Source organism: Corvus hawaiiensis, chromosome 23, assembly GCF_020740725.1.
Source record: "Corvus hawaiiensis isolate bCorHaw1 chromosome 23, bCorHaw1.pri.cur, whole genome shotgun sequence".
Classification (NCBI taxonomy): domain Eukaryota; kingdom Metazoa; phylum Chordata; class Aves; order Passeriformes; family Corvidae; genus Corvus; species Corvus hawaiiensis.
In genome coordinates this window covers 7,796,045-7,814,723 of record NC_063235.1, presented here as the reverse complement: position 1 = coordinate 7,814,723, position 18,679 = coordinate 7,796,045, and the positions used below count along the sequence as shown (strand labels likewise).

Here is an 18,679-nt window from a genome sequence, read left to right as displayed (position 1 = left end):
CTCGGGGTCCTAGGAAGGGCAGGCTGGGGGTGACCTCCAGTTCAACCGGTGTTTGGGGCGGACTGGGCATCATTGTGGGTGTCTCCATCTCCTACCAAGATGGGGAGGGGTGGTTGCTGGGGGTCCCTGGAAGAGGTGGGTACTGGAATGCTGGGCTGAGGTGGGTTCCGGGCTGAGGTGGGTGCTGGGGTCCCTGAGTGCTTGGGAAAGGTGGGTGTTGGCGTTAGGGGCGTGCTGGTGCCTGGAGAATGTGGGTATTGGGGTTAGGGAGACGCTGGGTGCCTGGAAAAGGTGGGTGCCAGGTATCGAGGCAAGGCTGGGGGCGCAGATCCAACCAGACCCTAGGGTTTTCCCTTCGTCCTACCACAGCACGGGGGAACCCCCGCACCCCCCACGTCCCCTTACTCTTGGGGAGTACCGCGGCTCTTCGCCTTTAACGCGGGGACGGGCGGGGCCGCCGCGTGACGGCGGAGGGGCGGAGGGGCGGGAGCGGCTCCCGGTGCGGCGCGGGGCGCTGAGCCGGGCCGAGCCGGGCCGAGCCGGGCCGAGCCGGCACCCCGGGGCGCTCCGCAAGGGAGGCCCCCGCGCTCCCCCTGCCCCCTCCCGGTGCCCCCTCCCGGTGCCCCCCCTGCCCCCCGCACCATGCCCGAGCAGCTCAGCGTGGCCGAGTTCTTGGCCGTGACCGGCGAGGATCTCAGTTCCCCGGCCGCCGCCTTCGCTTCCAAGATGCAGAAGTGCCGGGCGGCCGTGGGGGCTCTGGAGGAGGTGAGCGGGGCCGGGGGGGGGGTCGGGGGGTCAGGCTGCGCATCCAAGCTGGGAACATCCCACGCATCCCGCCTGGGAGCGCCTCTGCGCCAATAGGTGCTAGTCCCTTGGTGCTTGTGCCTCCCTCTGGCTTCTGTTTTTTGAGGCCCACCCTTTCACCCCGAGACTGCGCTGGTCATCCTAAGTGGGTGGTTTGGGACCCTCGGGTGGGGGGAGGGGGGGGGGGCGTTTGCATCTTCTGAGCAGCCCTAGCGTGGTTTTATGGGGGGCTAAGCCTGTGGAAATGGGCAAAGGCTTCTTTAAAGCCTGGTGTCCCCCGGGACCAGGACATACCCCCCAGGACCCCGAAGCCAGGGCGGCCTATTTCCCTATTTCTAGGGCCAGGACATCGCCACCTGCCCCTTCTGGAGATCAAGGCATCCCTCCCCGGGGCCAGGGCATCCTTCTTTCCCACCGGGACCAGCACACCACCCCTGTCCCAGGGCCCAGGACATGTCCCCAGAGAATCAGCCCCACGTTTCCATCCACTATCGAGCTCCTGTGCTGGAGCCAGCCCCGATGGAATGTGGTGTCCCTGGGGGGTCTCCTCCTTGATTAAAGCCAGGGGAGTATTTTTAGCCTCCCCCCAAAATCCTCGGCAGCTTTCGTGGGAAGGGCAGAGGTGGTGGGGTGCCTTCGTCCCCCTTCTCACGCCTGGAATAAAGGCAGTTTCCAGCTGGTCCTGTGGCCTTTGCCAACTCCTCTTAGCTCAGGAATGGCTTTGAAGGAGAGCCAGGGCTAGCAGGGAGTGGGGGGCCCCAGGTGCCAGAGCTGCTGGGATACCTGGGGGCAGTGGGATGGGTGTCCTGGGCCTGGAAATCTGGGAACACACCATGGAGCATCCTGGTCCCCATCAGCACATGCTGGTCACTGCCATGGATCTTCCTCCCAGTCGGAAAGGGGGAGGCAGCTCCAGCCAGGAGGGAGTAGCAGGAATTTTGTTTGGCTGCTTGGAGAGGCTGTGGTTAAGGGACGCAGGGATGGGGGGGAGACGCATCCCTTGGGAATGACAGGGGGGTCTCTGGGATTGGCTTAGTAAAGCTGCAGCAAGCACGAGACGGAGCTGGGAATCATGACTGCTGTTGTATGTGCCATGGAGGGCACAGGGCTGAACCCCCTATCCCACTGGAGGCTCTGGGGAGGGGGCCAAACCACTGCCAGACCTTTGGCATCCTTATGTCCCAGCGCAAGGGTAGGAGGGAAATCCAACCAAACCAGCTCCACGCTATCCTTGGAGCCCCAACGGGTTGATAGCATGAGGCAAGGGGGATAATCAGTGGCAGATTTGGGGATCACTGGGGCATGGGAGAGACACTCTGTGACCAAACCGAGCCATGGTCTTTCCTGTTACCACCCCACGTCCTGGGTGGTGGCTTGGCGAGCAGGAGGGAGCGAAGGATGCCAGTCGTACTAGCAGCAGTCAGTGACTGCTGGGTGGGAAGGGATGACTGTATCTCATCAGGACCCTGGGACAGAGCATGGCCACACGCACCCAAGGTGGGAGCAGGTCCCAAATTGGGGGCAGGAGCGAGCAGGGAGAGGACTGGAGATTGCTGCTCAACATTGAGGAGACATCCTGATGTTGGCCGGAGCTACTGTGTGCCTCAGTTTACCTCCTGAGATTCAAGAGGGCTCTCCCCTCCCACGGGGTTTGTGTGACTTCAGAGTCCTTGGGGCTGCTGTGGAGACAGAACCTGAGGTCTCTGGAGTGGGCTTGGAAGGTCAAATCCAGCCCTTGGTGGTTGATGCTGGGTGCTGTTGGAGGAGAGGGGGAGTGCATGATCCTCGCATGTCAGAGGGGACTGGGCACCTCTGGGCTGGGGAAGGGTGACGTGGCAGAGGCTGCCGGCAGATGAGCTCCCAGGTCACCCTGTCACCAGGGCAGTGCCACATCTTGCTCCTGGCCTGGCAGCTTGGCACCCCGGCTCTGGCACCCATGGTGGCTCCTTTGCTGGATAGCACAAGCTGGCAGCGGCGGGGAAGGTAGAAGAATGGCCTCCATTGAGCATCCTGCCTGGGGTCCCCAGGCTGCGAGTCTGGCTAGCTGTGGTGCAGGTGTGCATTCATCCCTTCCTCCGTCCCATGGGGAATTCCTCCTGCTCCTGTCTCTGTTGTGCTCAGCTGCCCCCTGACCAGAAGCCCTTGAGCTGGGCCTGGGGGATGATGGGTGCCACCGGGGGCTCCAGACATCTCTGCCCTTCTGCTGCTGAGCAGCCAAGGCTCCTGTTCCCGGCAGCCAGCCTGGTACATCGGGGACACAGCTGCAGGCAGCACCGGACAGTGATTCTCTCTGCATTTACCACCCACGTACTTGTCTCTGCTTGCCCTGTGCCCACTGGTCGACTCGTGGACCCCTTCCTGAAAGCCCTTGTGTCCTTCCCTGGATCATCCCTGCTCTGTACCAGCCCTGCATTCTGCATCCTGCAGCTGTGAGCTGGCACCAGGATGAGCTGCTCTGTCCTGGGCACTTGAAGGAGTTTCTTCCCACACTTGACCAGTGATGCTTTCAAAGCATCTCGTGCTGCCTCAGTTTCCCCTTCCCAAGATTCTGCCAGGGTTGCAAGCCTGGAGCATCCAGACATCCAGCCCTGGCTTCCCCCAGAGGCAGGGAATATCTCTGCTCTGGAGAGTTTGGTGCACCTGGATTTGACACAGAGAAGGGCCGTGGGGGGCTTTGGTGCACCCCTACGTTCTCCCCACCGTAGATGCATTGCAAGACTCCCCTGAGCAGGGGGTTTGGCTCCCACCTCAGCCCCAGTCCCCTCCCAGCCAGCTCATCCTGGCAGCATCCCATCCCACGAGGAGAGCAGTGCTGAAGCCAGGCTGACCCTGCTGTCAGGAAATCAGCCTTGACATAAGCCTGAAAACCTTCGACAGAGCTCAAGCAGAGAGAGAGTCTCTTTATTGTAATTCCTCCGAGGTTTCATCCCTGCCCTTTTTTGCTGTTCACGCCCTCTAAATATTTCCAGCCTGTTATCATGGCTCTGGTACCTGCAGCCAAGCCACCCTTAACCCTTTCCTGATGCTGGGGCTGGTGTGTGCTCAGATCCTCGGGCTGGGAGCACCCCAGCCCCCTGCCCTTGGGTTGAGTGGGGCTGAGTTTGTCGTAGTGCTTGGGTGGGGTAGAATTTGTCGTGGTGCTCAGTGGGCAAATCAGGGCTGTACAGGTAGGAAGAGATGGGGGGATGGGAAGAGCTCTAAACCAGAGCAGGATGTGGCCCATGGGGCTGCAGGGAGGCTCATGGTGTTGGGGACCATGGGTAAGACCCTGCATGAGCTGGGGGGGCTTTGAAAGCCACATTCCTCCTTGTGGGATTGTTGTGGTTTAGCACACAACCGGCACAAGGGTTTATGGGATTTAGGTCCCCATCAGCAGGAGGTGGGTCCTATCTTTGGCTCTGTGGGGAGCTGGGCACCCTCACACATCACGCCTGGTTCTGAGCCATGGGGATGGGCTGATGTGCTACGTGATGCTTCAACCCCTCCCTTGTTGAAAGTCCCTGCAAGAGCCAGCGAGGCATTTTCTGTGGTTAATGGAAGCTGCTGGGATCCAAAGAGCCTCTCACCTCCTGCTACTGTCTTGCTCAAACCCTCCTCCCTGGGGCCAGCCAAAGTCCTGCCTGGCAGCAAAGCCACGGGGACCACAGTCCTGGCAGGGGACCGGCTGGACGCTGTGGCTCCAGCATCCCCAGGATGCCTGCAGCTCCTTTCCCAGGCCTGGGAGCTTGGATGCTGCCCCACACATCTGCACAGCAGAGCTGCAGCCTTTCCAAGGGCCAGCTGGGCTGGGGGAGTGGCAGCCGTGCTTGGCTAATGAGCTCCATTTGTTTTCTCTCTTTGCTTTTGCAGAGCCTGGATGGGGACCAAGCTGTGCTCCAGAGGATCAGGAAATATGTGAAAGCTATTCACATCTCTGGGCTCAGTGAGTTGGGCTTTGGGAGGTGATGGGCATTCGCAGAGCATGGGGCTGGGGGGGTTGTGATGGTCCCATCTTCCACCAACAATGGTCACACGGGTAGCAGGGTGGCCATGGGTGCTGGTGAGCCTGGGGCTGCTTGCTACTTGGGTGCTACCAGCCAGCCAGCTGGGCAACATGCTAAGGTGCCAAAAATTGTCTTAAAATGATATAAAAAGGGAAATGGAGAGCCTTAGGAAGGTTGTTTTGGACATTCCAGTGCTGTCCTGCCGCAGGATCAGCCCAGCTTTGCTACAGAGGGATGGGGAGGTGGGCGCTGGCTGCTGATGGGACCTCATGATGTGACCTAGCAATGTACTTAGATGCCAAAAACTGTCTGAAATATATATAAAAAAGAAAATCGAGAACCTTAGGGAGGTTGTTTTGGGACACTGCTGCTGTCCTGCATCAGGATCAGCCCAGCTCTGTTACAAAGGGATGGAGAGATGGTGGGAGCTCACGGTGTGACCATGATGTGTCATGGCCATGACCCCGTGTCCCTCTCCGGTGTGTCCCCATACAGGCCACGTGGAGAACGAGGAGCAGTATAGCGAGGCCCTGGAGAACTTTGGCAACAACCACCTCTCCCAGAACAACCATGAGCTCTCCACCGGCTTCCTAAACCTGGCCGTCTTCACCCGCGAGGTCACTGCACTCTTCAAGAACCTGGTATGCTGTCCCAAATCTACTTGGATTTGGAATCCCCCACCAACCAGTGCAGCTCTCCTCCTTCCAGTTTAGCTGCCCTCCATCACATGCAGCAATTCCTACCTCCCACCCTGGGCTCAGAGACACATTCCCAGTGCTCTCAGACCATCTGATACCCCCGTTACTAGATTTATAGCTTGCTCCCAGCTCCCTGAGGCCATTGACTCTGGGATCTGATGGGAAGCTGGGGCTGCTATTTTCATTTTTTCCCTTTTTTCTCGCTTTCTGTTTTTTTCTCACATCAATTGCATCTCTGATCTCGCTTGCCAAGAGTAAATCAAAGCCACGCTGGGCTGCACAGTGGGGCCATGGGGAGCAGGCAGAGGCAGCTGTGAGCCGAGCCACGAATGGCTCAGATGGAAAACTCAGCTCATGAATGGAGCTGGGTCCATGCATGCCCAGCAGCAAGTCCCTGGGCGGTCCCATGTGGCCCCCTCTTTGTTCACTTTCAAATCCCCCTCTCCAAAGGGTGTTTTTGGCCCCTGTCTCTGCTTAAGGAGGAAATTGATTTCTGCTGCCCTTCCCCCAGCAAGAATTTCAGATTTTTGGCGTCTTCCTCTTCCAGTTACCCCAATCTGGGCCTCCCTGCTCCTCCCCTTCCCCATCCTGGCTGTCGTAGCCTGCTGGATTCCCGTGCTCCAGTAGGGCTCTGCAGAACTGTCCTGATGGAGGAGTTGGACAGCTCTGAGGGTCCCCACCTCCTGCCCCCCATGCTGCTGAGTGAGGTTCTGTGCCAAGACCCTCAACCAGATCCAAAAAGCTGTTTTTCCCCTCCTAGAGTCTCCCTGGTGCTCTCCCGTTATCCCTGGTTTGGGGGTGGTCCTGTGTCCTGGGGCTGGGTTTCTTTCCAGGTGCTGCGGAGGACTAAAACCCTTTAAAAGAAATCTGGGTGCACTGGGGAGGTCCCATGGGGGTGCTGGAGCTGTTCTCACAGCTCTAAAATGGGGTGCTGCTCCATGGGGTGCACGGAGGGATGCCAGGACAGCAGTGGCCTCCCATGTCCCCACCTCATGGACCCCTGCCCAACACTGGTAGGGATGGTGGTGGCTGCGTTGCTGTCCCCAAACCCCAGCAAAGGGAGACATTTTGGGAAGCCCCTTTTGGGAAGCCCCTTTGACATGGGTGAGCTCTTTGTATCACAGGACCGTGGAGGGGCTGGTCGTGTCGCTGGGTGCTGGGGACAGGGGTGGGGATAGGGACGAAGTGCCAATGGAGGGAGATAGCTTTGGTTTTGGCAGCTGTAGCGCTGATGTGGTTTGTGGGAAGGGCCACATTTGTCAGACATCTTGCAGCCAGCTCCAACAAGCCGCAGCCTGCCCTCTGCCAGGAGCCTGGATTCAGCCCTACTTCCAGCCTCTTTAACCCTTCCTGAGGCAGTGATAGAGTTGGGGGGAGGTCCCTGGCACTGAGAAGGACCTGGAGCTCCAGCTTCCTGACTTCCCCCACCATGGGGTGACCCTATCTCTACCTTCTACAGGTGCAGAACCTGAATAACATCGTGTCCTTCCCCCTGGACAGCCTGTTGAAGGGGCAGCTGAAGGATGGCCGCCTGGTGAGTCCTGTTCCCAGGGTCACTCATTTGGCAACGTTCTGCAGCGAGACCCCTGGTATGTACTCAGCTCATGCCTGTGGCCAGGAGAAGGAAGGAGCCAGTACCAGGGGCTGGAAGGAAGCAGTGAGGGTTGGGAGTGACAGAAATAAGGGGTGAAGACCTGGTAGGGACACCCCTCACCCCCAAGGGGTGCAGCAATGCAGAGCAAGACTCTCGGCCCCTTCAGTGCCACTGGCTCTTTCGCTTTCCCTGACAGCTGCCACCCCCTCTTTCCTTTGCCACAGGATTCAAAGAAGCAGATTGAAAAGGCCTGGAAGGATTATGAGACCAAAGTGTAAGGAACATGCTGCCTCTGGCAAAATCTACTTAATTCCACTCTGCACAAAGGTGTTTTGTCCCCGGGGTGGAGCCGGGCACTGATGGTGCCAGTTTGTCATGGGGCGGGTTCTGGTCCAGCTTTTCCCAAAGGGGAAAGGGAGAGGGGCTGGAGAGGGCCTGCAGATGTTTTTCCTGATCCCATCCCCACCGTAGCCTCCCACATGGGACACCCCTCAGAGCAAGGTCCCAACCCGCCACCATCCCATTCCACAGGGGGAAGATGGAGAAGGAGAAGGAGCGAGCCCGCTTGGCTGGGGTCGTCCAGGCCGAGCCAGCAGCCACGGAGGTGGCCGAGGACATGCAGAAGGAGCGGCGGCTCTTCCAGCTCCACATGTGCGAGGTGAGGGCTGTGCCAGGGGGATCGGGGACTGTTCCCCCCGGAACTGAGTCCCAGGGGGACGTGGGGGACCGCTCTGCTGAAAGTTGTGTAGGGGCATCGGAGCCTGTCCCCATATTCAACACCGAAGCAGCCCCACCTGTGTGCTGTGGAGGACCCTTGCCTGTCCCCATCCCATTGTGTCCCTGCATGGTCCCAGCTCAGGGATCCCCATCCCATCCCCATATTGCGGGCCCTGAGGGATGCGGCTCCAAATGACACCCATGGTGCCCCATGATGGTGGCCTGGGGGTTCCTTCCATGTGCCCCCAGCCCCGCTCCTACCCCTTCCTTGGGTGGCGTTTGGGTAAAAAGTGAGCTTTTTGGCTAACATCCCTGAGGCTGGCTTTGTGGTTTTCCCCCATCCTCAAAACTGCTCCTGGCTTTGGTGAGGGGGTCACGAGTCACCCCAGATCCTTGGCAGTTCTGGGTCCTTGCAGTCCATGCTCAGGAGGTGACGTGGGAATAAGCGAAGGACGGAGACTCAATTTCAGAGCCCTACAGCAAGGAGGAGCCCAGCTGTCCTGGCTCCAAACACTCAGCAGCCTCATACACCTCAAGGGTGACAGAGCAGGGAACAAGTCCATAGTGGGTTGTTGCAGAGGTCTCCCACGTTCCCTACGGCCAGATCCCGGTGCTGCCCCATGCCCGCCCAGCAAAGAACAGGGGTTCTGGGGAGGAGGCTGCGCCTGCCTCAGAGCTGGGACCCAGCCAGATGAGTCACTCCCTTGAATAGCTCCACAGCACACAGAGAGGTGGGAGCTGGAGCAGGGCATGTGCACCCGTGTTTCTGCATGCATGAGAGCTGCTGCTGACCCTGGAAACGAGGGGGACAGTCCTTCTGGGGAGCTGGGGGCCATGTGATGCACATGAGTTTCTAGGAAAGTGGGTTTTGCTGCTTCCTGGGCTGGGAGCAGGGTCCTGTTTGACCCCATTGGGTGGTTGGGTCTCCCCATCGTGGGCCATCTCACACCCTCAGGGCTATGGGAGCAGTTGGACATGGGCCATGGGGTGCTGGGAGCATCCCTTTGTTCATGGGTCCCAGCCAGCACTGGCTGGGACACTCTGCTGCCACTGTCACTGTGGGATGTGGGTGGCAGGGCAGGGACATCCCATGCGAGCCAGGCACATGTGGCCTTTTCTAGGTGGGACATGGTTCAGGGGTACAGTCGTGCTCCCTGACATTGACTTGGCATCTCCAGCTTGCACGGAGCAGTTTAACAACTCTCCCCAGCCCACTGACCCCTCAGGGTGTCCAGAGTGCCTGGGGCATGGGAAGACTCCATTCCAGGAGCTCTGTCCCACCCTGGAAAGCCCCCAGAGCTCAGGGCTGCTTCCCCCCTTCCCTCACTCCCCACTCAATACCATTCCAGCAGCTGGAGAGGAGCTTGCTGGGGGAAAAACTCTTCCCCTCCTTATTTTGCTTAGGGTGAGCGAGGCTCTGTGTCTATCCTTCCCTGCCTGCAGCTGATGGATGGGTTTGATGCATAAAGCTGAAATTCCCCATCCCACGGGGCATCTCAGCAGACCTCCGGTGCTGGTGTGCTGCAGGTGCTCACTTCTTAGAATCTGGTTTTTTGGGAATAAAAGGGCCATCTCTTAAAAAACATTTGGCCTTTTTTGTTGTGCTTTTTTTTTTCCTTCACAAGCTGCCTTGGAGTTTCGGTTATTTATTAACTCCAGAAGTAATGAGCAGCAGGAGGAGCATGCTTGGCTGGAAATCCTGGAGGCCTGCCTCAGTCCTTGAACTTTCCAGGTCTTGGAGGACTTCCAGAGCCAGGTTTTTTGAGGGTGGTCCCCAGCGAGCTGCCTTCAGATCCAACATCATGACTCGACTTCTTGAAACCCAGCCAGTGTTTTAACCTTCCTCCCCATGCTGGGAAAGGAAGCAAGTGCTGGGCAGGCTTTTGCTCTTTCCTCTGGGATATTTTCAATTGGTCCTTGTCTCTTGTCACCTAACCAGGTGTCTTCTCCCCCTCCAGTACCTGCTAAAAGCCACCGAGTCTCAGATGAAGCAGGGACCAGATGTCCTGCAGAGCCTCATCAAGTTTTTCCACGCTCAGCACAAGTAGGTGCCACCTTGGTCAAGATGGTTCATCCCTGGGGCTGGTTGTCACCCGTGGGTGACACGAGGGTCTGGGGTCTTCTACTCTCATCCCAGATCCATGAAGCTGTTGATGGAGATACTGGGCAGAGCCCATCACTTTCCAGTTTTCTCTGGGGAGTTGAAATGTGCTTTGTTGGCTAGAGGAGCTGTAAATGTGTCCATGGGGCTAGGGGAGGGACACTGGCTTGAGATATATCTGATGATTTGGTTTCTGGATAGATTTCCAGGGATGAGCTCAGCTGAGCAGCTCTGGCATTAGCCATGGGGCTCGTAACAAGGGTGTTTGGAGTGAGGATCACCATCCCCTTGTCTTTCCCGTTGCTCCGTGAGGCTGGAATAGCAGTGTGTGGGAGTCATCATCTCCTCCAGCTCTCAAGTGGGGAAACGGAGGCAGGTTGAGACAGTCACTCTGGTTAAAAGCATGTCTTTGACTGGGCCTGTGACCCAGGGACCCCCCAGATTGCAGCTTTTGGCAGCACTGCTCCCCAGTGAGTTGAGCTGGGATTGAACAAGAGGCCAATCCTGCATCCCAAACTCCCCAAATACTTGGGGTATCCAGACCCCATGGGCTGGGCTTGGCCTTTGCTGCGCTCTCTCCAGATCCCCGTAGCCAGGGAGCCACAAAGCAAGCGCAGCTTTCCAGGGAGGGGATCGCCATGATCTCCTGCCACGTTTTCTCTAAAACCCCTCTTTTTTCCTCCATCCTCCCCATCTGCATCTTAATCACCCTCAACAAACACCCAGTTTCTTCCAAGACGGCTGGAAAGCTGCCCAGAACCTCTACCCCTTCATTGAGAAGCTCGCTGTGTCCCTCCACGCGGTAAGGCCTTCACACTGCCATCCAATGCCCCTCAGACATGTCTCCCAGGGTGCCACCCCCCTGTCCCCGTGCCAGCCCCTGAGAACACCTGCGCTCAGCGCAGCAGTGAGGGCAGCTGCTCCCTTTCCAGCTCCACCAAGCACAGGAGGAGGAGGTGAAGCAGCTCACGCAGACCCGCGACTCCCTCCGCAACCTCCTGCAGCTGGAGAACAAGGAGGTGAGACCCCCAGGATGGGCAGGGTAGAGCTGAGAAGGAGCATGGGGAGGGTCCCCTAGGGTTAGTTCGGGGATGGGGAGCAGAAGGGAGAGGATAGCTGTGTTAACCTCTCCAGGGACCTGGTGACGTTTGGATGCTGTGAGGGCATGGGGGTGTCTGGCATCCTGCCAGGCACATGGCACCCACGTAAGGACAAGGTCGCTTGGGGCAGCAACCGCCTCTGTGCCTCTCACTTTGCTTTTTAATTGTCTTTTTTCAGGAAAACTTGAGCAGGAAGAACTCTGGTAGTGGCTACAGTATCCACCAGCACCAAGGCAACAAGCAGTACGGGACGGAGAAGTCAGGATTCCTGTACAAGAAGAGCGATGGGTGAGGATGAGAGTTATCCTGGAGAGCTCCCGGCTTCAACCCAATGTTGTTAATGCTCATGGGAGGCCCCAGAGCTGGAATCCAGCTCACAGGACATTTAGTGTTCTGTCAGTTAGAGAAAGCAAAACCCCATGTCCAGAACACCATGAGGCCTCTGCTGAGGGCTGCCATGGCTGGTTTGGGATGTGGATGTGGGTGATGGCAGCTGTGCAATCCTCACTCCTCCTCTTCCTCCTTCTCAGGATCCGCAAAGTGTGGCAGAAGAGGAAGTGTGGTGTGAAGTATGGCTGCCTGACCATCTCCCACAGCACGGTGGGGACCGTGGGGGCTGCAGCCCTGACCTTTCTTTGTGCACCCTTTGGGACTTGGTGTCCATTGGATTTCAGGTTTAGTTTTGCCCAAAGTGGTCACAAATCTGCCTGGCTTAAAATTCAATACAGGATGGGACTGGATGGTTTAAAGAAGGCCCCCCATGTCTGACAGGGGTCCAAAGGAGGTCCCCCATGTCTGATAGGGATCCATGGGAGAGGAGGGTGGGCTTGGTTGGGGCAGTGAGATGGATGATGAGGGTCCAGACAAGCCCAAAGGGGATGGGGCTGGTTGGGAGGAGAGGGATGCCCCCTGGTGTTGGAGGCTGGAAACTGCAGCAGGAACAGAGGGACATCTTGGATCCATGTTCTCCTGCAAAGTGTTCCTGTTCTTCTAAAATGGGTCAGACAGGGTCCTGTGGGAAGAGATGGGATGTCTCAATCGTTACAGGGTCTGATTTGCATGGTTATCCCAAGAGAAACCATCTGTGGTGGTGGTTGTACCGCCACAGTTTCCATTGGAGAGGGTGATGCCCATCCTTTGGTGATGCCCATCCCATCCCTTCCTGGTCCTTTAACCCACGTCGGTCCTCTCGCCCTGCAGATAAACCGTCCCCCTGTGAAGCTGAACCTTCTCACCTGCCAGGTGCGGCCCCATGCCGAGGAGAAGAAATGCTTTGACCTGGTGACACGTGAGTGCCTGCGGCGAGGTGCTGTGGCTGGGGTGAGGTGTTTGACCTGGAGGTGGAGGCTGTGGTGGGACCTCTCCCTTTTTGGAGTGGGTTTTCCCTCTGAAACACTTTGGCACCCTCTTGAAATGCTTTTAATCTGGTTCTGGGTGTCTTCCTGGCTGTCTTTGCAGATGAAGGACTGATCTCTCCAAGGAGATCTAGAAAGCTGAGACAAAAAGAGGGTGTGACAAGGCTCAGGTGATGGAAGAGTGATGCGCAGTGATTTAACTTGGAATTAAGCAGCTCCTTTGAAGAGATTTCAGCTGATTCCTGCTGTCCTGGGCATCCCTAGATCATAGAATACTAGAATGGTTTGGGTTGGAAGCAACCTTAAAGATTGTCTTGCTCCACCCCCCCACCATGGGCAGGGACACCTTCCACTAGACCAGATTGCTCCAAGCTCTGTCCAAGCTGGCTTGAACAATTCAAGGGATGTTGCAGACACAGCTTCTCCCCTTTCACCTTCTCTCCCCTCTCCCCATCCCTGCAGACAACAGGACGTATCACTTCCAAGCGGAGGATGAGCAGGAGTGTGTTGTGTAAGTGCCACAGCCCATCCCTCCTCCTTGACGTGCCAGATCCTGCTCTGCCTTCCCCATCCTCCTCTTCCTCCTCCGTCCTGCCCAGGTGGGTCTCAGTGCTGCAGAACAGCAAGGACGAAGCCCTGAGCAATGCCTTCAAGGGGGATGGGGGCGGTGGCGGGGCGGCGGCAGGCACCGGGGTGGACGGCGGCGTGCAGGAGCTCACCAGGTTGGTCATCAGTGAAGTGAAGAACATGCCAGGAAACAAGCAGTGTTGTGACTGTGGCGCCCCAGGTATGTTACGGCCTGGGGTGTCCCCCTGCCCTGGGTGTGGGTCAGCTGTCATGGGGGTCACAGCATCTTGGGAGGCTGGGTGTGGTGCTGAGGCCCTCACCGCTCCCACTGCAGATCCCACATGGCTCTCTACCAACCTTGGCATCCTGACGTGCATCGAGTGCTCGGGTATCCATCGGGAGCTGGGTGTGCATTATTCCCGTATCCAGTCCCTCACTCTGGATGTTCTCAGCACCTCTGAGCTGCTGGTAAGCTGCTCCCTGAGTCTGGAGGTCTCCTGGCCCCGGGAATCACCCTCTGCGTCTCCCAAACCTCCTGGGACACAGGGTTCATTCCTTCTCCTCCATCCCATCTGTCTCCAGTTTGCTCCAGGGCTCGCAAACTTGCCTCAGTTTCCCCAGCACAGTGATCTGGGCAAGGGAGGCTCTGCAAAGCCATTTGCTGAGCAGGGGGCTGCTGGCAGCTCCGCAGGATTTTCTCCCTCCTAAAACAGATTTCCCTCGCCACAAGAGAGCATCATCCTGGCAGAGATGCTGCTCTGGGAAAGTCCTGGGTGGATCCAATGGATTCCTTCCTTCTGGGATGGGATCTGGCTGGAGCAGGGTCAGTGTGGAGGGCTCGTGTCTCTCTGTTCTCTCTCCCTAGCTGGCTGTTAGCATCGGGAACACTCGCTTCAATGAGATCATGGAGGCCACGCTACCCACACAGGACTGTCCCAAGCCCTTGGCCAGCAGTAATATGTGAGTCGGGGACTTGGGTGTGCTGGGAAGAAGAGGAGGAGGCGGAATTGGAGTGCATGGTGTGCGCCCTGTCCTTGTCCCCATGCTGCCACTGCCCATAGGCTCTAAGACAGCCCTGGGATGAGGCATCCTGGTGTCACTGCCGGATTGTGGTGGGGATCTGCACCTCTTTGGAGGTTTACCCTTGATCCTGAGGCTTGAGGAGGAGGCAGGAGCACAGGGCTCCACCCCCAGCTCCATGCCCATCCAAGCCCCCCTTCCGGCAGGGCTGCACGCAAGGAATATATCATGGCCAAGTACATGGAGCGACGCTACGTGCAGAAAAGCGGCCGGGACAACCCCCACAGCCTCTGGGAAGCCATTCGAGCCCGTGACCTCTTGGCCCTTCTCCAGGCCTTTGCCGAGGGGCATGACCTGACCAAGCCCCTGGCCAGCCCTGAGGGTCAGGTGAGCCCTGCAGGGAATGGATTTTCCCTCTCTGGATGCCTGTGCTCAGGGTTTTCCTGGGGTTTGGGCAGGGGTGTGCTGGTGGGAAGATGAGCATCCTCAGGTCCAGCTTTCTTCTCTCCTACTTGTAGAAGATGAAGCATTGTTGAGGCCAGCTCTCCTCTCCCTTCCATATCTTGGGAGATGAAGCATCCTTGGGTTCAGCTCTCCTTTCCCTTCCATCTCGGGGGAGATGAGCATACATGTGTCCAGCACTCCTTTTCTCTCCATTCAGAGAGGAAGATGAGCATTCTTGGATCTGGTACTTCTTTTCACTTCTTCCTGAGGAAGATGAGCATTCTCAGGGTCATCTCTCCCTCCCATCTCTTGGCAGGATGCAGGCGAGCTGGCACTGCACGTGGCCGTGCGCCATGCCGACAGATCATCCCTTCCCTTGGTGGACTTCATCATCCAGAATGGGTGTGTCCCAAGTGCTCCCGGTGTTCCCTGCCCCTCTCCCTCACGGGAGGAATGTACAAGATGCTTGTGTGTTCTCGAGCCTTGACTTTCCTGCTGTTGGCCTTGCACAGGGGAACACTGGACCGGGTGACACAGGACGGGAACACGGCCTTGCACTATGGTGCGCTCTACAACCAGCCCAACTGCCTCAAGCTGCTCCTGAAGGGCAAAGCTGCCTTCACCATAGGTGTGAGGTTGGGATGGGGGTTTTGGTGTTCTTTGGTGGGATGGTAGGGCTGAAACCTGGATTTTTCCCCCTTTTGTCCCTTGGGCAGTGAACACGGCAGGCGAGACGGCTCTGGACGTGGCGAGGAGGCTGAAGCACAGTGAGTGTGAGGAGCTGGTAAGTGGGATGGAGGAATGGGAGAGAAGCTCAGCATGGGGAGAGGGGACCAAAGCGCCTGAGGAGGGCTGGCATGAAGGTGGGGGGCTTCTGGGATGTGTCCCTCCAGTGCCCTATGGGCTGCCCCATCCTGAGATTCCGCTGACCTGCCCCATCCCTCTGGCAGCTGGAGCAGGTGCAAGCAGGGAAGCTCTCCCTGCAAATCCATGTGGATTATGACTGGGAGCCCCCATCAGAGTTCCCCTATGACAGCGAGGATGAGCTGGAGGAGAAGGTACCTGTGGGATGGTGGTGGGGGCCCTCCACATCCCCAGTGAGGGGGCTGGGAGAGTGCAGACCCTTTTGGGGGGCTGGTGGCAGCGGGACATCCCTGGAGCTGTGTGTGTACCCCCAGGTGAGCCCCCTCCAGCGCTCCTTCAAGGGCACGTCACCACTGCCCGCCAACCCACTGCCCGCCTGCCCCCAGACCCGCTGGAGCTGCATGGGGATGGACATCACCAACAAGACCTACGAGAGCATCCTGGTGCCCTCACGCCCTGCACCCCGCCGGGCCCACAGCGAAGAGATCCCCCCGCCGTTGCCCCTCAAAAACCCTACGCGGGGTAGCTCTCGCCCCAAACCCAGCCACAGCCCCACCGGTAAGCCGGAGTGGGGGGTCATCATGGTGGGGCTGTGCCTTCCCCTGAAGACCAAGTTTATTGTCCCCATTGCATGTGTTCCCCCAGAGCGCCCTGAACTGCCCCGGCAGGCGTCAGAGCCCCACTTCTCTGGGGCAACAGAGGCACTGGCACCACGCAGCCTGCCTTGTGCCAGCAGCACGGGTGCCCTGGATGGCACCCCCAGCACCTGCAGCCCCACTGAGAGCCAGCGGGCAGCGTACTGGGAGACCCGCTCCGAGACGGACACTAGCAGCAGTCGGCGGGGGCCAGAGCTGAGTCCCCCACCCGGGCAGCTCCTGCCAGGCAACATGGCCCCCGACATCCCCCCTGTCAAGTTCAGGTAGGGACCCTGCTCCAGACAGGGGTTGCACTTGGTGTTGGGGGGCCATTGCATGGTGCTGGTGGGTTGGCTTCAACCCCTGCCACCCCCACGGGCATGAGGAATCCCTGTGGAGCAAAGGGGTCCCCACCCTCTGGGGTCTCCAGAGAAGTTGGTGGTGAGCCTGGGATGCAGGAGGAGACAAGGGCAGCTGAGGGGATGCTGGGTTGTCCTTGGAGATAATGATGCAGATTATTTGGGAGGACACCAAGATCCTCTGCAAGTTACCATATATATTTTTTCTTTCTTGGGAAACTGTGGTGGGATGGGCTCATTTGAGGGAGTTTGGGTGCTGGGGACCTTTTCCGTCAGCATCCGGGGGCTGTGGGTGGGATCCAGGTCCCATGGAGGAAGCCCTGACCCCCCTGAGACCTCGCAGGAAGGAGGACAGGGCGGAGGAAGGCACCTGCAGAGGGGGGGTGACACTGTTCCCCATGTCACCCACAGCTCAGAGAGCACCCGCTCGTACCGGCGCATCAGCGGCATGGTGGGCAAAGTGGGGTTGGCCGGGTCCCCCCAGAGCCCTGGTGGCCCCGAGGACCCTGCTCTCAGCAAGGTGCCCCCTGTGCCCATGCCCAGGAGATTTGCTCCGGTAGGTGCAAATCCTCCTCTCTGCATCCCCAAACATCCCAGCTCCTCTTATCATGGGGTGGCAGACGGAATGATCGGGGGTTGTATCCCTGTTGCTGCCCTTTGGGTGGCCTCGGGGGGTTCTGTCACCCCCTTTTCATCCCATTTCAGGCCAAGGGGAGGCAGAAGCGGGTGAAAGCAGTGGCTGACTGCAAGGGGGACAAGGCGCGAGATCTGACCTTCTCCAAGGGGGAGGTCATCGTGGTGACACGCGAGGAGGACGAGCAGATCTGGGTGAGTCACCATGGCACGGACAGGTGCTGGCATCCAAATCCTGGTCCTTTTCCCACTCCGGTTCTCTTCTGAAGGAGGCTGAGTTCTTCTGGGGGGGCATGGATGGGGGACTCCTGCCCCATGTGTGCATGGAGGACGGCTGGGAGGGCTCCACTGATGTGTCACCACAGCTTTGCCTCTCTAAGTCCCTGTTGGAATTGGGCAGGGGAGAAGTTTTGGGGCTGATATCTCGAGATAAGACTCCCACCCTCCTGAACCCTCTTTCTGCACCCCCAGGTCGGCTTCATCGAGGGCGATGGCTCCCGCACCGGCGTCTTCCCTGCCAGCTTCGTCCACCTCTTGCAAGACTGACCGGGTGGGGGTGGCCCATTTGTCACTGTCCCATTGGCTGGGACTAGAGGCAGCTCCCTGCTGGGGGCTTGCTAGAGCCAGGCCACAAGGGACATGTGCCCAGGATCCTGGCATGGGACCACTGCTCTCCAAGGGGGCCCAGAGACCCCCTGCATTGGGAAAACCATCCATGGATGGTGGCGGTGGGGAGCTGAGGGGCAGAGAACAGACATGCTCGCTGCACTGGTGGGCTGAGGTTTCTGTGCCAGCCCCTGCTCCCACTGCTCTTCTGTCCTTCCTGTGGACTCTGCCCATCCCTTGGGTTTTCTTCTTCCTTCTCTGCAAGGAATTTGGGATGGGGGAGCTGTATTCGGTGTCCCCTACCCTCTGCCAGGTAGTCATGAAGCGTCCTCCTCATCCTGGGGGCAGCCATGGACCCCCAGCCTCCTTCTGTACCCCAACTGTGAAGCCTTTGGGATGGGCAAGAAATGGGGGGGCGGGGGGGGAGTGGGGTGTGTTTGTGTCCATCCCCCACCCTGGCTTCCAGGAGCGGCCTGGACTGGTGGGGCTTGGGGATGCTCCAAAGCTTCTCCAAAACTGGTATCAAAATGCCATTCCCTGATTTGGAGGAGGATGGATGTTTCAGGTGGTACCACAGGGCCCCTGCCACGTCCTTCATCTGGGATGGGTGCTGGATCGCCGCCCCGGCACTGGGCGGGGCTCTCAGATGGGCTTTTGCAGCTTTTTCTAGGACCAGCATATGCCTGTACCAGTGTCCTTTGTGACTCGCCTGCCTCTATACCCCCTCAATTTACCCCTCTCATTTCTGTGTCAAATGTTTCATCTCAAAAAAGTCCTTTTTTTAATGTTTTCTGTCTCCAATTTATAATAAACCATCATTTTTTTAAGCACCTGGGAGTGTGTGGGGGGCACAGCCCCTGCCCTGGGACACAGCCCACAGCCCCTGGATGCTGCTGCTTTGTGTCCCTGAGGCTCCCAGTCACTGGCATCTGTGATCACCCTTGGGGCAGCCATGTGGGGCTGGGCTGGTACATGGGCATCTTCCCAGTGTGCTGGGATGGATCCAGAGCAGGATGCTTGTCCTACAGCCACCCCTTTTGGGTGCTGGAGCAGGGACAAGCAAGAATGGCAAGGTTGTTGTCACCTACACATCCCACTGGCCTGTGCCCCATTGCTGCCCATCCAGCCAGGCCTGAGGGGCTCCTGGCTCCCACCTCAGGCAGGCACACCATCAGCCAGCAAGGCTCTGCTGTGCTTCA

At 58.4% G+C, this 18,679-nt stretch overlaps 1 protein-coding gene across 2 annotated transcripts; it reads left to right on the top strand.

The window, feature by feature from the left end:
- Positions 1-580: 580 nt before the first annotated feature.
- Positions 581-18,307, top strand: ASAP3 (ArfGAP with SH3 domain, ankyrin repeat and PH domain 3). Of its 2 annotated transcripts, none has more exons than XM_048327089.1 (26): positions 581-765; positions 4,654-4,726; positions 5,283-5,428; positions 6,945-7,019; positions 7,304-7,353; positions 7,611-7,737; positions 9,755-9,840; positions 10,624-10,699; positions 10,830-10,916; positions 11,176-11,285; positions 11,528-11,597; positions 12,198-12,285; positions 12,815-12,863; positions 12,952-13,139; positions 13,254-13,387; positions 13,785-13,879; positions 14,146-14,326; positions 14,700-14,785; positions 14,896-15,011; positions 15,100-15,167; positions 15,334-15,441; positions 15,634-15,805; positions 15,893-16,166; positions 16,653-16,797; positions 16,947-17,069; positions 17,346-18,307. In XM_048327089.1, exons 1-26 carry the CDS (start codon positions 643-645, stop codon positions 17,418-17,420), a joined length of 2,925 nt encoding a protein of 974 aa, XP_048183046.1. In that variant the 5' UTR covers positions 581-642; the 3' UTR covers positions 17,421-18,307. The 2 variants fall into 2 exon arrangements, with proteins under 2 accessions (XP_048183046.1, XP_048183045.1); XM_048327088.1 differs by having other exon boundaries at positions 582-765; positions 15,562-15,805.
- Positions 18,308-18,679: the final 372 nt, after the last annotated feature.

What these genes read in the sequence shown, in the direction of transcription:
- ASAP3 (XM_048327088.1), top strand. Translation starts at nt 643, where the DNA reads ATGCCCGAGCAGCTCAGCGTGGCCGAGTTCTTGGCCGTGACCGGCGAG. An exon ending in TGCAGCTGGAGAACAAGGAG is followed by an intron (nt 10,917 to 11,175) that starts GTGAGACCCCCA and finishes GTCTTTTTTCAG; the next exon opens with GAAAACTTGAGCAGGAAGAA. An exon ending in CAAAGCTGCCTTCACCATAG is followed by an intron (nt 15,012 to 15,099) that starts GTGTGAGGTTGG and finishes TCCCTTGGGCAG; the next exon opens with TGAACACGGCAGGCGAGACG.